Source organism: Squalius cephalus (assembly GCF_949319135.1).
Source record: "Squalius cephalus genome assembly, chromosome: 24".
Lineage (NCBI taxonomy): Eukaryota > Metazoa > Chordata > Actinopteri > Cypriniformes > Leuciscidae > Squalius > Squalius cephalus.
Genome location: NC_137145.1, coordinates 9217615 through 9232467, shown reverse-complemented (window position 1 = coordinate 9232467; position 14853 = coordinate 9217615). Strand labels below are relative to the sequence as shown.

At 35.4% G+C, this 14853-nt stretch overlaps 3 protein-coding genes across 10 annotated transcripts in view; 1 reads left to right on the top strand and 2 right to left on the bottom strand.

The window, feature by feature from the left end:
* Positions 1 to 2417, bottom strand: mrpl48 (mitochondrial ribosomal protein L48). The gene is made up of 8 exons (XM_079861693.1): positions 2281 to 2417; positions 2029 to 2081; positions 1919 to 1950; positions 1063 to 1145; positions 812 to 981; positions 520 to 622; positions 312 to 401; positions 1 to 181 (listed from the first exon to the last, which is right to left on the bottom strand). Exons 1-8 carry the CDS (start codon positions 2299 to 2301, stop codon positions 104 to 106), a joined length of 630 nt encoding a protein of 209 aa, XP_079717819.1. The 5' UTR covers positions 2302 to 2417; the 3' UTR covers positions 1 to 103.
* A 771-nt stretch (positions 2418 to 3188) lies between these two features.
* Positions 3189 to 12549, top strand: rab6a (RAB6A, member RAS oncogene family). 5 transcript variants are annotated; one of them, XM_079862109.1, is made up of 9 exons: positions 3189 to 3249; positions 3334 to 3464; positions 4740 to 4798; positions 4939 to 4992; positions 7842 to 7947; positions 9340 to 9451; positions 9789 to 9882; positions 10916 to 10982; positions 11140 to 12549. In XM_079862109.1, exons 2-9 carry the CDS (start codon positions 3395 to 3397, stop codon positions 11202 to 11204), a joined length of 627 nt encoding a protein of 208 aa, XP_079718235.1. In that variant the 5' UTR covers positions 3189 to 3249; positions 3334 to 3394; the 3' UTR covers positions 11205 to 12549. The 5 variants fall into 5 exon arrangements, with proteins under 5 accessions (XP_079718235.1, XP_079718232.1, XP_079718233.1 ...); XM_079862106.1 differs by lacking the exon at positions 7842 to 7947 and adding an exon at positions 8135 to 8240 and having other exon boundaries at positions 3196 to 3249; positions 11140 to 12435; XM_079862107.1 differs by lacking the exon at positions 7842 to 7947 and adding an exon at positions 8135 to 8240 and having other exon boundaries at positions 3219 to 3237; positions 11140 to 12435.
* Positions 12470 to 14853, bottom strand: part of plekhb1 (pleckstrin homology domain containing B1) — a 4602-nt gene continuing 2218 nt past the window's right edge. The window contains exons 4-6 of one of the 4 annotated variants that reach the window (XM_079862112.1): positions 14759 to 14798; positions 14580 to 14673; positions 12470 to 13813 (exon numbers count right to left, since the gene is read on the bottom strand). In XM_079862112.1, coding sequence (XP_079718238.1) covers positions 13680 to 13813; positions 14580 to 14673; positions 14759 to 14798 — 268 coding nt within the window. In that variant the 3' untranslated portion in view covers positions 12470 to 13679. The remainder of the gene's footprint in view (positions 13814 to 14579; positions 14674 to 14758; positions 14799 to 14853) is intronic. The other 3 variants (XM_079862113.1, XM_079862111.1, XM_079862110.1) reach the window with 3 other exon arrangements.

Sequence of the window (14853 nt, the reverse complement as noted above, 5' to 3'; positions counted from 1 at the left end):
AACAATCATGAGATAATTTATTCATCACAGCACACACCAGGTAGAAAATGTCTGTCATGGAAAAACACACTATTTCATTTGAAAAACATTTTTAAATAATATATTAATTATTAATTTTTGCAATAAGCCCCTCAAGCTCAGGTCTTGTTTTGAACCGGGCTTGATAATCTGCTTCGCTGTGCTGAAAAAAAAAAGAAAAAAACACAAATGAAGCCCATAACAGTTGATAATAATAGTTTCATAAATGCAGCCAGACATATTAATATAAGAGCAGTATCAATGTCAATGATTATGAAGTGTAATTTTCTAACCTGCTTTACACAGAGTTGCACTCCCTCAGGCTGGTTCTTCAGAAGAACTTCCGCAAGAATGGGAAAAAGTGTTGCCTTCATTTCACTGATCTAAATGCACATCACCAATAAATCAGTTATAGGCTACAGGACACCTATCATAATTACATGCGATCATAAAAGTAGATAATTTATTCATACAACCAATCACATGTTGCATTCACTCTACCTGAACAACACGCTCATGGGTTTTCAGGACTCCATCTACATACATCTTTGTGCCTTGCTCCTGCATCACCATGACCTCTGTGCTTTTCGTAGGCAGGGCAAAGCTTTAAAACACAAATAAGAGAGAATTATTTTCACTGTTCACAGAATGTTAAATGATGTATTGTTAATCGTGACACATTTTATATTAAAAACAACATGATTTTGAGAATAGCCTATGTCTTGGTTTGTGTGCAAAGTGATTTTTAAACATAACAGTATAATATATAATAAAATATCTCTCTCTTTCCCACCATTCATCGACTTTGATGTCCAAGTGACTGCAGAGATTGTGGATGTACTGGGAATAATGTTCCACTAGAGTCATGTCATAACCGGAAACACACACATTAAGCACGCCAAACTCCGTGGCTGTCGCTGCTTTGATCTGCTTTGCCTGAATTTTGTCCTTCTTCTTCTTTGGCTGAATGAAAATAATTTAGCATATTCTATTAACTGGCAGTGAAAACTTTTTATACTGATGATGTACAAAACTAGGTCTTACCGATGCTTTTGGAAGAAGATGTCTGTATCTTCCGATACCATGTGTGGGCATTGATCTATACTGTCTGTTAGTCAGCAAAACACCTGGTTAGACAAAAAAAACATTTGATTACTATCAGTTAACAATTATATTTGAACACTGGTGTGTAATAAAAAAAAAAGAATGCTTATGATTACTTTTTATGGTCTATGATTACTCTTTTCAAAAATATTTTCCACTTATCAATCAATTTATGAATCTAAATTATCCATTATATCTTTTCATGTCATATACTCATATTTATCTATTCTATTCAGAAATTGAGTTCAACTCCGCTCTGAAAATGTACGTACGTCTAAATTTTGTTGCCACTTCTCCAAAAGTTGAGACATGCTATTTTATCCCCTTCCGTCTGCAAAGTCTGAAATCCTGTCTTATATCAAATGTAGCATGAGTTCGTTTTCTTACTTGGAATTAAAGTACAGCGAGTATTATCATAAGGACTAGTCATGATGAAAATGCTTATTTGCCTCTTTCAGCTTTTAGAGTGTTAAAACCACAATGTTTAGTTAGTTACTCTTGCAGAATGTAATACCACGAGGCCAGAGCTGATTCTTAGAAAGGATATTTTTGACATGATTAATGTGTACCCATTCCTTATCTGATCTGAACATATATAAAATCTCAGACTGGTTTATTGTTACTTTGTCTTTACTACTAAAAGCTGATTATTACTTACACATTTATTTAACCATTCATTGTTTTAATTATTCATTTTATTCTTTACTTATAAATAAAATATTTTTATCCATGACTGCATCAAACATACATACATAAATGAAAATTAAACAGAGAACAACAGATTTATTGCTCTTACCCAAAGGCATCTGTGTAGTTAACACTTGACTTCTGTGACATTAAGAGAAAAGTCAATGATCAGTTTTAATAATATACCACTAATATATAGTGTGTGTGTGTGTCGCTTACTGGACCGATGATGCTGCACACACCAGCGCCCGTGTGTTCTGAAGAAGAAAAACCTGATGCAAAAGAATGACACAAACATTATGAAACATATGTTTCAATAAAAAATTATGTTTGGAAAATACTGAAATCATTCATGTAAATGTATAGAACTCAGTTCTGCTTTTCCTCTACGACCTTGGCATGTCAACAACATACATACATACATTACTGCAACAAACTGACAATTAAGATGCCATTCTCTAAATAGTACACCTTATTCAGGAAATTGTTCATTGTTTCACGTTGATATATTAATCCAGTAATAACGTTTTGAAACAAGCAGTCAAACGCGTAAAATATCAATCAGGTAAGCGCATGTACTGCGCCCGATCTTCTTCACGGATTCCAGCAGGATGACTTTACGCTCGTTCGGCACATTGCTGCCCCTGCTGGAGCAAAAGCCTCACACATGGGACTAGTTTTCAGTTTGATGCTGGGTCTATGGTCACATGCAAATGAAAGGTTAACATCAGCCTGATTTATTTAGTTTAGCATTCAGAAGTTATCATTAGGCTTAGAAAACATTATAAAATATTAATTTGAAAATAATAAATATAAAAAAAATATTACTTTGAAAGACAGCATTCACAAAACTGTTCTACACTACCTATTGAAATAATCATAAATAACCACTGGCACAGAAAGTAAGCATTACTGTAATATACCTCCATTTAAATATCATTGTATAAAGTATTAGAATATTTAATTCTGGAAGAGTCTCCCTGTTCACAGTTCAAGGGTTAACGGAATGCGATGATGCAGGGGGAATGTGACGTGGCGCCGGTGGCGCTTGCTTGCAGAGCTCAATCTAACTTGTTTGGAGTCCCGCCTTGTTTCTACAGACAACATTCCGGATACCGCTCGTTTGCTCAATCACTATTACATTTTCCACTAGTAAAAAAAAAAAACGTTTAAACATAATTGTTCATATTTGAATATTGATGCGAATGAAGCCTGCTTAATTTATATTTAATTATGAAAAGACGTCGCAGGAAATGCAATACTCAAATGATCTACATTATATATTAAATGATATTGATATTGAGATTTGAATACTTGACCTAATTTATTATACTACTATGTCATCATCAATTTGACAGAACCCTGTGACGCATGCTATTGTATTCTCTCTAACTCTATAGGCTGAGCTCAGCTGTCAATCACGTCTCTGTGAGTATCATGGTAGGTTGCGGCGCAGAACGGGGCCTGAATAGGCGGCTGAGAGTCTCAAACTGAACCGAATAACCGCTTTATTTTCTTGTTTAGAGCAATCTGAAAGTTATAGCAACACATTAAAACCCACAGTAGACCCAGCGGAACCGGCAGCATGTCTGCAGCAGGAGATTTCGGGAACCCGCTTCGCAAATTCAAGCTAGTGTTTCTGGGAGAACAGAGCGGTGAGTTCCGAACCGAACCGATCATACTCTGGTCCTGTCTGTCTTTCTTTATGTGTGTGTTTTTGAGTTTGGATGCTAGATAGATATCTAAATGGAAAATGTATAAATACATGTATGAGTGCTGAAATTTGTCTTAGTTATACCTTGTTATATGCTCACAAATCCAGTAAAAGATGTCAAAGAACAACATGTATGATAGTGATTGCTTCAAATGTAACTTAATCACATCAGCCAAAACGGGTTTTTCTTGTAAGTTAATCTTTTAATATCAACAGTTTTGTGAGGGTTTGGTTTTGAGGGTTAAAGTCTTAGGAAATTTCATCACCGCCAAATAAAACATACAACATTCATGAGATGCCATCATTAAATTCGGCTGTCTTGTCTGGACCTGCATTTCATATTCATTTCTCAGTATATTTTTGTCTGTCTCCCGTGTAAACATGAGAATATCATGTTTTGCTGACATGATGGGATTTTCTGAATCTTCTAGTTATTGAACACCCATATTTCTAAGCTTAGGATAACTTGCATGTGTTCATAATATATTAAACACCAGCACTGCCTAAAGTCTCAGTATGAAGATCCATTCCTCTTTCTGAAATATCTGGCCTTGACACAAGTGGTCTGTCAATCTCCAAAAAAAATACAAATAAATCACTGCTCCCAGAATTCAACAGCAGGCCAGGCCTGGTGCTTTGCAAATTATGTGCAAATCAGTATAAAGCATAAACAAGGGTCATGTGACATTATTTTGTAAGCATTAGTAAGACTATACCTGTGTACGACAGTTTGGCCTTTTCTTGGATTTCTAAAAGATTTAGTAGGAAAATAAACATAGCAAATGTTCAAACTATTTGCATATATTTACATAGACATGCATGGCTATCTATGCATGTGTTCATTTCATTCACTGTTTTTAGATTAATATATTGCAATTGCCCTGCATGTTTCATCTGACCTGAATCAGAAATGTATGTGCACATGTTTATGCGTTCATGCACTTTAATGAAGTTTTTTTTTTTAAGTTATGCTTTTGGAATGACTTTGTGAAATCTAATGTTAGCATGTCAGTGTCACCTGATAGATGGACACACATGAAATAGATTTAATTGTGTAATTGATTGGATCTTTTCCTTCTGCATTCAAGGAAAATGTATTGGCTTTGAAAGTGATGCATAAATGCCCTTTGTGAAGTTGTGATCTTTATGCCAGCTTTTGTTCAGAGATATGTAATGTTTTGATAGTAACCATTTCATTTTTCATTTGCTTTTGCAGTGGGAAAGACATCACTGATTACCAGATTTATGTATGACAGTTTTGATAATACCTACCAGGTAAGTGAATCTTTTTCTGACTCATTGGCTAAGTTTAAACAGTGTTCTGATTTGTTTGGTTTCTATTTTGGTTGTTTCTGATGACTTGCATGGATAAGTGTCCTTTTCCTTAGTTTTGTTTTGTTGCTTTTCATTTTCAGGCGACAATAGGAATCGATTTCTTGTCAAAAACAATGTATCTTGAGGACAGAACAGTAAGTACATTTTTTTTTTTCTACCAATAAATGCACGTCACTTTCAATGATTTGAAGGAATGAAATGCATGAAAATATAAATGCTGTAAAATGATTTTACCAGTGTTTAAATGACACAAACGTATGGGGTACTTTTGATTAATGACTGAGGGATTTGATTGGATTTTTTTATAGCTTATATTGGCTTTATTGCTGTACAGTGTGTCGTTTTTGAAAACATTGCAGGTGAATTTATTGTAGTTGATATAATGATTTTAATGTAATTGCAATTTCTTTTTAGTGTTGTAAGATCCATATTGTAAAATTGTTCATTTTCTTTCTTTATGGAAATTCTTATTATGATATTTTAATGTCTACAACTCAGATTTTTCTCTCCATATTGTGCAGCCCTAATATTTTTATTTGCTTTGTTGAATGTTGATTCGAACTTTTAGTGAGATGTTGTCTGTAAGAGCCCAATATACAGCACCATGAGAAAATCCAGTGCTTCTCTCCACCTGGTGTGTCTATTGCTTCAGCCCCTTTCTCTCTCTTGCTCTCTCTCTCTAGTAATTTGTTCACATTTGTATGTTTCTTTCTGTGAAGAATAGTTCTTCTTGATTGGATTTGAGTGGGAATGTTTCACTCTGAAGATCTGCAGTCCTGATAACATAACCCATACCATAACCCTAGGGCCATTTAATTCCATTTAATGATTAATTTCAACTTAATTTTTACATTTTTAGATTCCGTTCTTTTTTTTTTCATCCTCAATTTTAATTTTTCTGGACTCTTGATTTATTGGATAAATGAAATGTAATCAAAAAGCATGTCTAATTAATTAAAATCATTGAAGCTTGAATTCAGCAACAATTAAAAGTAGTACTTAGTTCAAATAGATTTGAGTTTTCTAAATTCTATTTTAATGGTTTAATTAAATTGTGTTAATCAAAAAGCATGTATATATCAATTGAATTTACAAAAATATAACAACATTTTTTAACAAATTATGTTTTGTGTTTTCTGTATTTATGATTTAATACAAATTTATTATCAAAAACATTGGTAATCAAATGAAGTCATAAAAGATTAACAATTTATTTAATCTTTTAAAAATGTTTAATAATTGTGTTAATTTAAGTTTTAAATTAATCATTTTGTTGTTATTATTATTAGTCTTTATGCGGTTATTCACTGACACTAGTCCATATAGTAATTTGACAGCACTACTTTTGACACAGTTGTGGTCAGAATTAATGGCACCACTGGTAAATATGATAAAAAATGGCTGTAAAAAATAAATCTGCATTGTTTATCCTTCTGATCTTTCGGACTTTTTTTTTTTTTTTTGTTGCAAAAATCTACCCTTATATTGAAGTAAAAGAATTGAAAGTGCGGGGGAAATCACATTATGAAATAAATGTTTTTCTTCAAAACACGTTGGCCACAAATATTGGCACCCTTTTATTAAATACTTCTTGCAAGCTCCTTTTGCCAAGATAACTGCTCTGAGTCTTCTCCTATTATGCCTGATGAGTTTGGAGAATAACTGACAAGAGATCAGAGACCATTCCTCCATACAGAATCTCTCCAGATCCTTCAGATTCCCAGATCCATGTTGGTGCTTCTTCTCTTCAGTTCAACCCACTCATTTTCTATAGGGTTCAGTTCAGGGAACTGGGACGGTCATGGCTGAAGCTTCATTTTGTGTTCAGTTACCCATTTTTGTGTTGATTTTGATGTTTGTTTTGGACCGTTGTCCTGATGGAAGATCCAACCACGGCCCATTATAAGATTTCTAGCAGAGACAGTCAGGTTTTGATTTTTTTATCTGTTGGTATTTGCTATTTAAATCCATAATACCATGTATCTGAACAAGATGTCCAGGACCACCAGCAGAAAATAGACCCACAACATATAAGATCCAGCAGTATATTTAACTGAGGGCAAGGGGTACTCTTCATCCCTGTTTGCACCAAACACATCTGGTGGGTTTGCTGCCAAAAAGCCCTTTTTTGTTTGTTTCATCTTACCACAGAACCCTGTGCCGTTTGTTCTCAGTCGTGTCTGACCACTGAATATGCTGGAGTTTGTTTTTGGATGAGCGAGGAGGATTTTTATTGAAACCCTCCCAAACAACATGTGGCGATGTAGGGGTTGTTTGATATATTTTTTAGGCTTTCTGACCTCCAAGACTCAACTAATCTCTGCAGTGCTTCATCTGTGATCCTTGAAGAGTCTTTGGCCACTCAAACTTTCCTCCTCACCGTGCATTAAGACAATATAGACACACGTCCTCTTCCTGGCAGATTCGTAACATCTTTAGTTGATTATAACTTCTTAATTATTGCCCTGATGGTCAAAATGGGGATTTTAGCCATTTAGCCCCCCCATTTTCTTTTACTTAAATGAAAGTTTAGATTTTTGCCAATTTTTTTGAATGGCAGATCAAAGGGATAAACAATGCAGATTTATTTTTAACAGACATTTTTGATCATATTTACCAGGGGTGCCATTAATTCTGACCACAAGGGTATATTCATCCAAAGCCTGCCAAATTCCATGACATTCCACGATATACAGTAAATTCTATTTTTATAACTGGTTTTACTGGTTTTCGCATTGTGTAAATCATAGGGCCCTACAAATCTACTACCGTGAGTCCATCTAAAGACCTTAAGCCGTTCCCTAACCCTGAGCTTGAGAAATCTTTTCGATCCACTTTGCTTTTTCTTATTTCTTACATTTCATTCCACGCCTTTTTTTTTTTTTTTTTTTTACCTTTTTCCCCCCTTTGAACTTTTAATTTCCCCTCTTTTTTTCCTATATTCCCCTCTTTTTCTTTTGTTTTTTTTTCTCCATTCACACAGATCAGGCTGCAGCTTTGGGACACAGCAGGACAGGAGCGTTTCCGTAGCCTCATTCCCAGTTACATCAGAGACTCTGCTGCTGCTGTTGTAGTTTACGACATCACAAGTAGGTATCTGAGACCCGCTCCACGTCCAGTTCCCCTCCTCTTACCTCTTCCTCTTCCCCTTTCTCCCCCACTCTCTCTCTCTCTCTCTCTCTCTCTCTCTCTCTCTCTCTCTCTCTCTCTCTCTCTCTCTCTCTCTCTCTCTCTCTCTCTCTCTGCTGGAACTCTGGTGCTAAAATATTTGGTCAGGTGCGGCTGCAGCTGTGGGACACAGCAGGACAGGAGCGCTTCCGCAGTCTGATTCCCAGCTACATCCGGGACTCTACGGTTGCCGTGGTAGTCTTTGACATCACAAGTGAGTGTGGATCCTCGGCAGGAGAACTTAAGGAAGAGGAAAGATGTCTGTCATCTCAACGCAGTCTCTTCTTTTGTTTTGTTTCACATCCTTTGAGTTTTCTGTGATTTCATTCTTTTTGTCTTCTTTCTTATTTGTGACCCTGGATCACAAAACCAGTCACATGGGTCAATTTTTTTTAATTGAGATTTATACATCACCTGAAAGTTGAATAAATAAGCTGTCCATTGATGTATGGTTTGTTTGGCTAGGACAATATTTGGTCGTGATACAACAATTTGAAAATCTGGAATCTGAGGGTGCAAAAAAATCGAAACATTGAGAAAATGCCTTTAAAGTTGTCCATTTATGTTCGCGATTGTGCTGCATTCACACACAAAAATAAATGTTTTATATATTTACGGTAGGAAATTAACAAAATATCTTCATGGAACATGATCTTTACTTAATATCCTAATGATTTTTAGTATAAAAGAAAATTGGATAATTTTGACCCATACAATGTATTGTTGGCTATTGCCACAAATATACCCGTGCGACTTGTGACTGGTTTTGTGATCCAGGGTCACATTTGTAACTTGTTTTTTGCTTTGCAATTGCAATTAAGTGCTTAAAACTGGGTAGAAACCTTTGTTTTGGACTACATGCATATCTTTGCAATTAAAGGATAACAGGCTAAAATTAAGTTCCTACGAATAACATTCACATAAAAGAATGATACATTTTTATTTACTACAGTAAATTTTTATATTCGCAGGATATATTTATATATATATTTTTTGTTCATATAATAAAATAATTTTAATTATTTCAAAAAAAATAAAATATGCATTAATTCATTTTACAGACTAAAATGTAGATGAAAGATGATTTGTCTTTTTTTTTCTGCAGACCGAGTTCCTGTGACGCATTCATGAGCACAGAGTCGCTTCCAGCTTTAGAACTTCCTTTCTTTCTTTCCTCTTATTTTATCCTTGTGTTTTTTTCTACCTACCTGCGAGTTTTGTCTCTCCCTGTCTGTGATCCTGTGATTCCCTCTATAGACCCCTTAAGGCTCATCTTAAGTATTAACCCAGTGTCTCTGAAATCCCCTCGACAGATGTCAACTCGTTCCAGCAGACCACCAAATGGATCGATGATGTCCGAACAGAAAGGGGAAGTGATGTCATAATCATGCTGGTGGGAAACAAAACAGATCTTGCAGATAAACGGTTCGTTTAAATGGTTGCAACCTTTTAGGAACATTATGATGTAGTTTGTAAAATTTTATTTGAGTTTGCGCAAATATATTAAGCAGCCTAACAGTTTCCAACTGATATTGTTATAAATAAATAAACAAACCAGCCTATTAGAATGATTTCTGAAGGATCATAATAAATGCAGCCTTGGTGAGGATAAGTGACTTTCAAAAACATTTGCACAAACTAAAACTTAATGCTTAATTTTGGCTAAATATCTGTCGATTAGTCAGTCTGGCTGTTTTATCAAGTATTAAAGAAATCTATGGGCAAATAGTTATGATTCCATGTGTTTTTGTGCTCATTTCAGGCAAGTTTCTATCGAGGAAGGAGAAAGGAAAGCCAAAGAACTGAATGTAATGTTTATTGAAACTAGTGCTAAAGCCGGATACAACGTCAAACAGGTGAGTGTGACTGAGATCGGACTTGAATCAAAAGTAGAAATACGTGCTTTAATGATTGAGAATCAAACTCTGAATCACAAACTTTATTAAATGATATTTGCATGATTATTCAAAAAGAGCATTACTGTACATTTCTCTCATAGCAGTGTCTTCAGAAGCATCCAGATGATTAAAGGGTTAGTTCACCCAAAAATTAAAATTCTGTCAGTAATTACTCACCCTCATGTTGTTCCAACCCCGTAAGACCTTCGTTCATCTTCAGAACACAAATTAAGATATTTTTGATGAAATCTGAGAGCTGATCACTCCTCCATAGGCTGCTAGGTGACCGAAACTTGCTGGCCCAGAAAAGTTATTAAAGAGATCGTTAATATAGTCCAAGTGACTACAGTGGCTTAATCTTAAGTTTATCAAGCGGCGAGAATACTTTTTGTGCGCAAAAACAAACAAAAATAACGACTTTATTCTACTATTCATTTCCTTCTCTCTGGGCCTCGTAGTGTTTTTGAGTAGCGCGTCTGTGTTGTACGTCATCACGCATCACACACATGACAAGCGTCGACCAATAGTGAGCCTACGTGGTGACTGCAGACGCGCTACGCAAAAACACTACGTAAACTAACTCGAGGCTCAGAGAGAAGGAAATGAATAGTAGAATAAAGTCGTTATTTTTGTTTGTTTTTGCGCACAAAAAGTATTCTCGTCGCTTAATAAACTTAAGATTGAGCCACTGGAGACACTTGGACTATATTAACGACCTCTTTAATAACTTTTCCGGGCCAGCAAGTTTCAATCACTTAGAAGCCTATGGAGGAGTGATCCAGCTCTCAGATTTCATCAAAAATATCTTAATTTGTGTTCCGAAGATGAACGAAGGTCTTACGGGGTTGGAACAACATGAGGGTGAGTAATTACTGACAGAATTTTCATTTTTGGGTGAACTAACCCTTTAAATATCCAACTTTTCTGAATGCAAACCATCTCAAACACACCCTGTTTTTCCTGATCCCAGTGTTGTGCTTGTCTCTTCCAGCTTTTCCGGCGTGTAGCAGCGGCTCTTCCTGGTATGGAGAGCACACAAGACAAGAGCAGAGAGGACAGTATCCTACACAAATATGCATATTTATGTGATCGGGCTTTTCACATTTGCAGTCGCTTTAGTACTTTATTGTCCATCTGAATAAGTGTTGCTGTGTAAATCCGCACAAAACACACCACAAAAGCATCATGTTTTTCCTTAACTCCCTTTTCCTTCAGTGATCGACATAAAATTGGAAAAGCCGCCAGAGCAGCCGGTCAACGAAGGCGGATGTTCATGCTGAGGCTTCAGTCGTCATTTCTGTGCCGTGTCTCTTATTGTCGTTCTTTCAAACGCTCTTAGTTGCACTCACAGCGTCTCTCTGGATATTCTGCAGAAGCGGAGGAAGTAGAACACTACCCATCACCCTCGTCACCACTCACCCACTCAAATGACTTGGAAAGCACAACGTGGTTGTGTATGATGTTGCTTTTCTATTAATTGTTTCCGTTAATCGTACACCTTTTGTGGTGTGTTTTTTTTTTTTTTTTTTTCACTTTCAAAACGCTTTATAAAGTGTTGTTTTTTTGTCCATGTTTCGTTTTATGTGAAATAACACTTATATTACTGTAATCACGACATGAATAGGAGCAAAACAAGATAAATAAATGAAAAAACTATTAGGAGAAGGATATCCAGATTTGAATGTGCGATGATTCTCTAAATGTCGTTAGCGGTGCAGAGATGGACGAAAGGTTTACAGAGTGTCTAGGTTTCATCATATGTGGCTACAGCGTGTTGAGTCTGTGACGCTGTTGATGTCTCTTCTTCAGAAGGAAGAAAGGAAAGTGTAAAAACAAATGTTTTTGGAGTTTTGTGAGGAACAAGTGCTGCTTTAGCTCTGTTGCTCCTCAAGCATTGCGCTTTTTTCTGCTTAGATGTCATTTTATTTGGTTTTCTTCCATCTTATTTTGAGCATTAGAAAGCCAATAGCTTAGTCAAAGAGAGATACAGTTATTGTAAAGAAATATGTATATTAAGGGAAGTATCAGATCCGATTTAACAGATCATATGCAGCCGTTGCCTTCAATGGTTTGTTTTATTGAGCTTCTACTGTTTTTTTTTTGTTTTTTTTTATTAGCATTGTAAAGTTTGATTTATTTTAATAATGACACGCTAGATGTGGTTTGTTTTCTTTTTGATTTGTTGAATCAACCATGAACCCTAATATTTATTTGTAATGTCTTTTGTTTGGTTTTTCATAATTCATAGATGGAGACGTTAAGATAGTCTGGCTCGAAGCAGCTGCCACATTTGTTTTTAAATGTACAGTGATATTTTGTCCCCAGACTGATCTAAACGTTTCTAAGTTTTAGTGCATTTTGTGTATTTTTCTTGAAACTGTCTCATACATTTCAGATTGATTTTAACCAGTTTCGTCTGGCAGTGTTGCTTGACGCCAATACTCATTATTTGCACTGCTAAAATTGATCAGCATCTTTGAGACATCCCTAATAAAATCTTTATTTAGCAACAATATATATATATATTTTTTTTTTTTTTAGTTTTGATTGATGGATAATGTATAACTGTTTGTAAATCAAGTTGGTAAATGTGCAGGGCAGAAAATTAAAAATATAGTAAGCTTTTATTGGATCTGTGCAGGAATTGCACTTTGATTGCAAACACAGAAAATGAATTTCCTTATGTTTTGTACTTCTGCAGGTGGTTACAGCTTTTTATTTATTTATAAGTGTTGCACAACAATATCAAGTTGATAACTTTCTACATTTGCAAAGTAGTACATTAGTGCATAAGCAGGCCATGTCCCCTCTAGTGGCCAGTCATGGGAACTGGTTCCATTATGCAGCCTTCTTCATTGAGGTATCTCTGTTCAGTGGTCGAACTTGAGTGATGATAATGTCATCTCGTTGTACAGTTTTTGAAAATGCTCATTATTGCGGTCATAGAGTGAACCTTTCGCTGATTGTTTACAGTTTTATGGAAGTTACTCCCAAATTCACGCAAGGCGTCATGGGGCGTAGGAAAAAGGTGGATGGAAAATTATTGTAAAGGCAGTTATACAAGATTCTTATGTATAGAGCAATCAACGGTCTGACGGTCACTCCCAAACCTCATGCTATATGGACATCATAAATTCAGGGTTCCAGTGGTTTATACAAATAGGAGATCTTGTATCTTGACAAAATAATAGACATGGATAAAAATGAACAAGTTTGCAAAACTCTACGTGCAAATTACACACAAAGCAGAATCATAGCAGCAAGAAAATACAATCATTTCGTGTGCAGAATTATTCTAGATATGTTATAAATATCTGTTGCTATTTCACCAATCAGAGAAAAAACAAGTCTGTTCTGATTAATTTGTGCAGCTATAAACTATTGTGTAACGTTTTTCTTTAAAAGGGTAGCTTTTTTCTTTAGGATTACCATATTCATCCGCACAGTTGCAGAGCCGAAGCACAACCAAAAATGTTGTTCTTCTGCAAAATGCATGCAGTTTTTTTTTTAATCGCTAAAAGTTACATAGCCTATACTTTAAATAAAGCAAACTAATCCCTCTTTTACATGACCTTATTTTTCATTGACCTCTTAATGCCCACTGAGTTTAAAACAGCTGCAAGCTATTCTCTTATTTGCATATTTATATGCAGGAACAGGAGCATTTGCTATCGCTGAGCTTTGTGGACGACAATTCCAGTATATTATTTCATCCCCCTGGATTTCCAGTGACCATCCTGCTATCCGACTGGCCCTCAGCAGAACCAGAAGGGCATCCATAGAAGTGAACGCATTGCTGCACCCGCAGCCATTCCAGCCAGGAGTCCCAAAGCAATCTGCTCTCCGAATTGTTCATCCGAGTTTCTGTGCACCCAGACATGCTGAGTTCCTACAAGGAAGTACATCAGGATTAGGGGTACGTCCGTTGTTAAATGTTTCTGCGTTTATTGGAACTTTACTTGTCATTTAAAACAGGCAATAAATAAAGTTTTACATTTAAGACTAAGAAAAAAATGGTAAAATGGTCAGATTTTGTTCAATTTAAACGTAATGCGTTACTTTACTCATTACTTGAAAAATAATCTGATTACTTAACTCACGTTACTCACTTTTAACACTGCTATGATGCTAGCAAAGGATAATAAATACTGTAATGAATGTATTGTTCGTTGTTAGTTCAAATTAGCTGATGCATTAACTAATGTTAACTAATGGAACCTTATTGTAAAGTGTTAACAAAATATCTAAAATGATTAAGAAATATTTAATATCCTGCACAAATTCTAAAGTATCATTTTCAATTATTTTTTTCAGTTATATTATCAGCTGAAAATAAAAACATTCAATACAAATATTGTAATTAAATATTTTAAATAGTGGTCTCAGATTTTTGGAGACAAATGTCCTTTTTTTTTGGACAAATGTCCAAAAAACGACTTTTTCTGTCTTTTGAATTTTCCATGATTGTTCAGCACGTTGACCTATAAAGTATTTGTTAAGTGCTTTATTAATAAAGGAAATTAATGAATGAACAATACTTACAATAATACTACTGATAATACCAATGTATTATATCAGTGTATAAAAAAACAAAAAACGGCAATAACCCTATCTCTGTGCTTTCTGCCGAATAAGGGACGTGTTTGTATCATTACCTCCACAACCTGTACCTGGCATGATGTAAACTGCATTATGACTGTCAATCGGAACGGTCTGGTAAGTATCGTCATAGGGATTGTATGTGAAAACCTGTGAGAGTGAAAAGAAATGTGAATTGAATAAATATTAAAGCAAAAACTGAAAATCATCCTGCATGTAAAAAAATAACACTCACTGGATTTCTTTTCGCCTCCATGAGTGTGAGTTTCCAGGCCCTGAAAAGTGACCGAATGGGAATAAATTAGAGGGCAAAACAGGTGGGGCTTCATT

Excerpts from the sequence above, each read along its gene's own strand:
- rab6a (XM_079862109.1), top strand. The coding sequence starts at position 3,395 with ATGTCTGCAGCAGGAGATTTCGGGAACCCGCTTCGCAAATTCAAGCTA. Across the intron at positions 4,993-7,841 it reads TGTATCTTGAGGACAGAACA|ATCAGGCTGCAGCTTTGGGA; the intron begins GTAAGTACATTT and ends CCATTCACACAG. Across the intron at positions 10,983-11,139 it reads AGACAAGAGCAGAGAGGACA|TGATCGACATAAAATTGGAA; the intron begins GTATCCTACACA and ends CTTTTCCTTCAG.
- mrpl48 (XM_079861693.1), bottom strand. The coding sequence starts at position 2,301 with ATGAACAATTTCCTGAATAAG. Across the intron at positions 1,951-2,028 it reads TGTGCAGCATCATCGGTCCA|AAGTCAAGTGTTAACTACAC; the intron begins GTAAGCGACACA and ends TTAATGTCACAG. Across the intron at positions 982-1,062 it reads ATCTTCTTCCAAAAGCATCG|CCAAAGAAGAAGAAGGACAA; the intron begins GTAAGACCTAGT and ends ATTTTCATTCAG.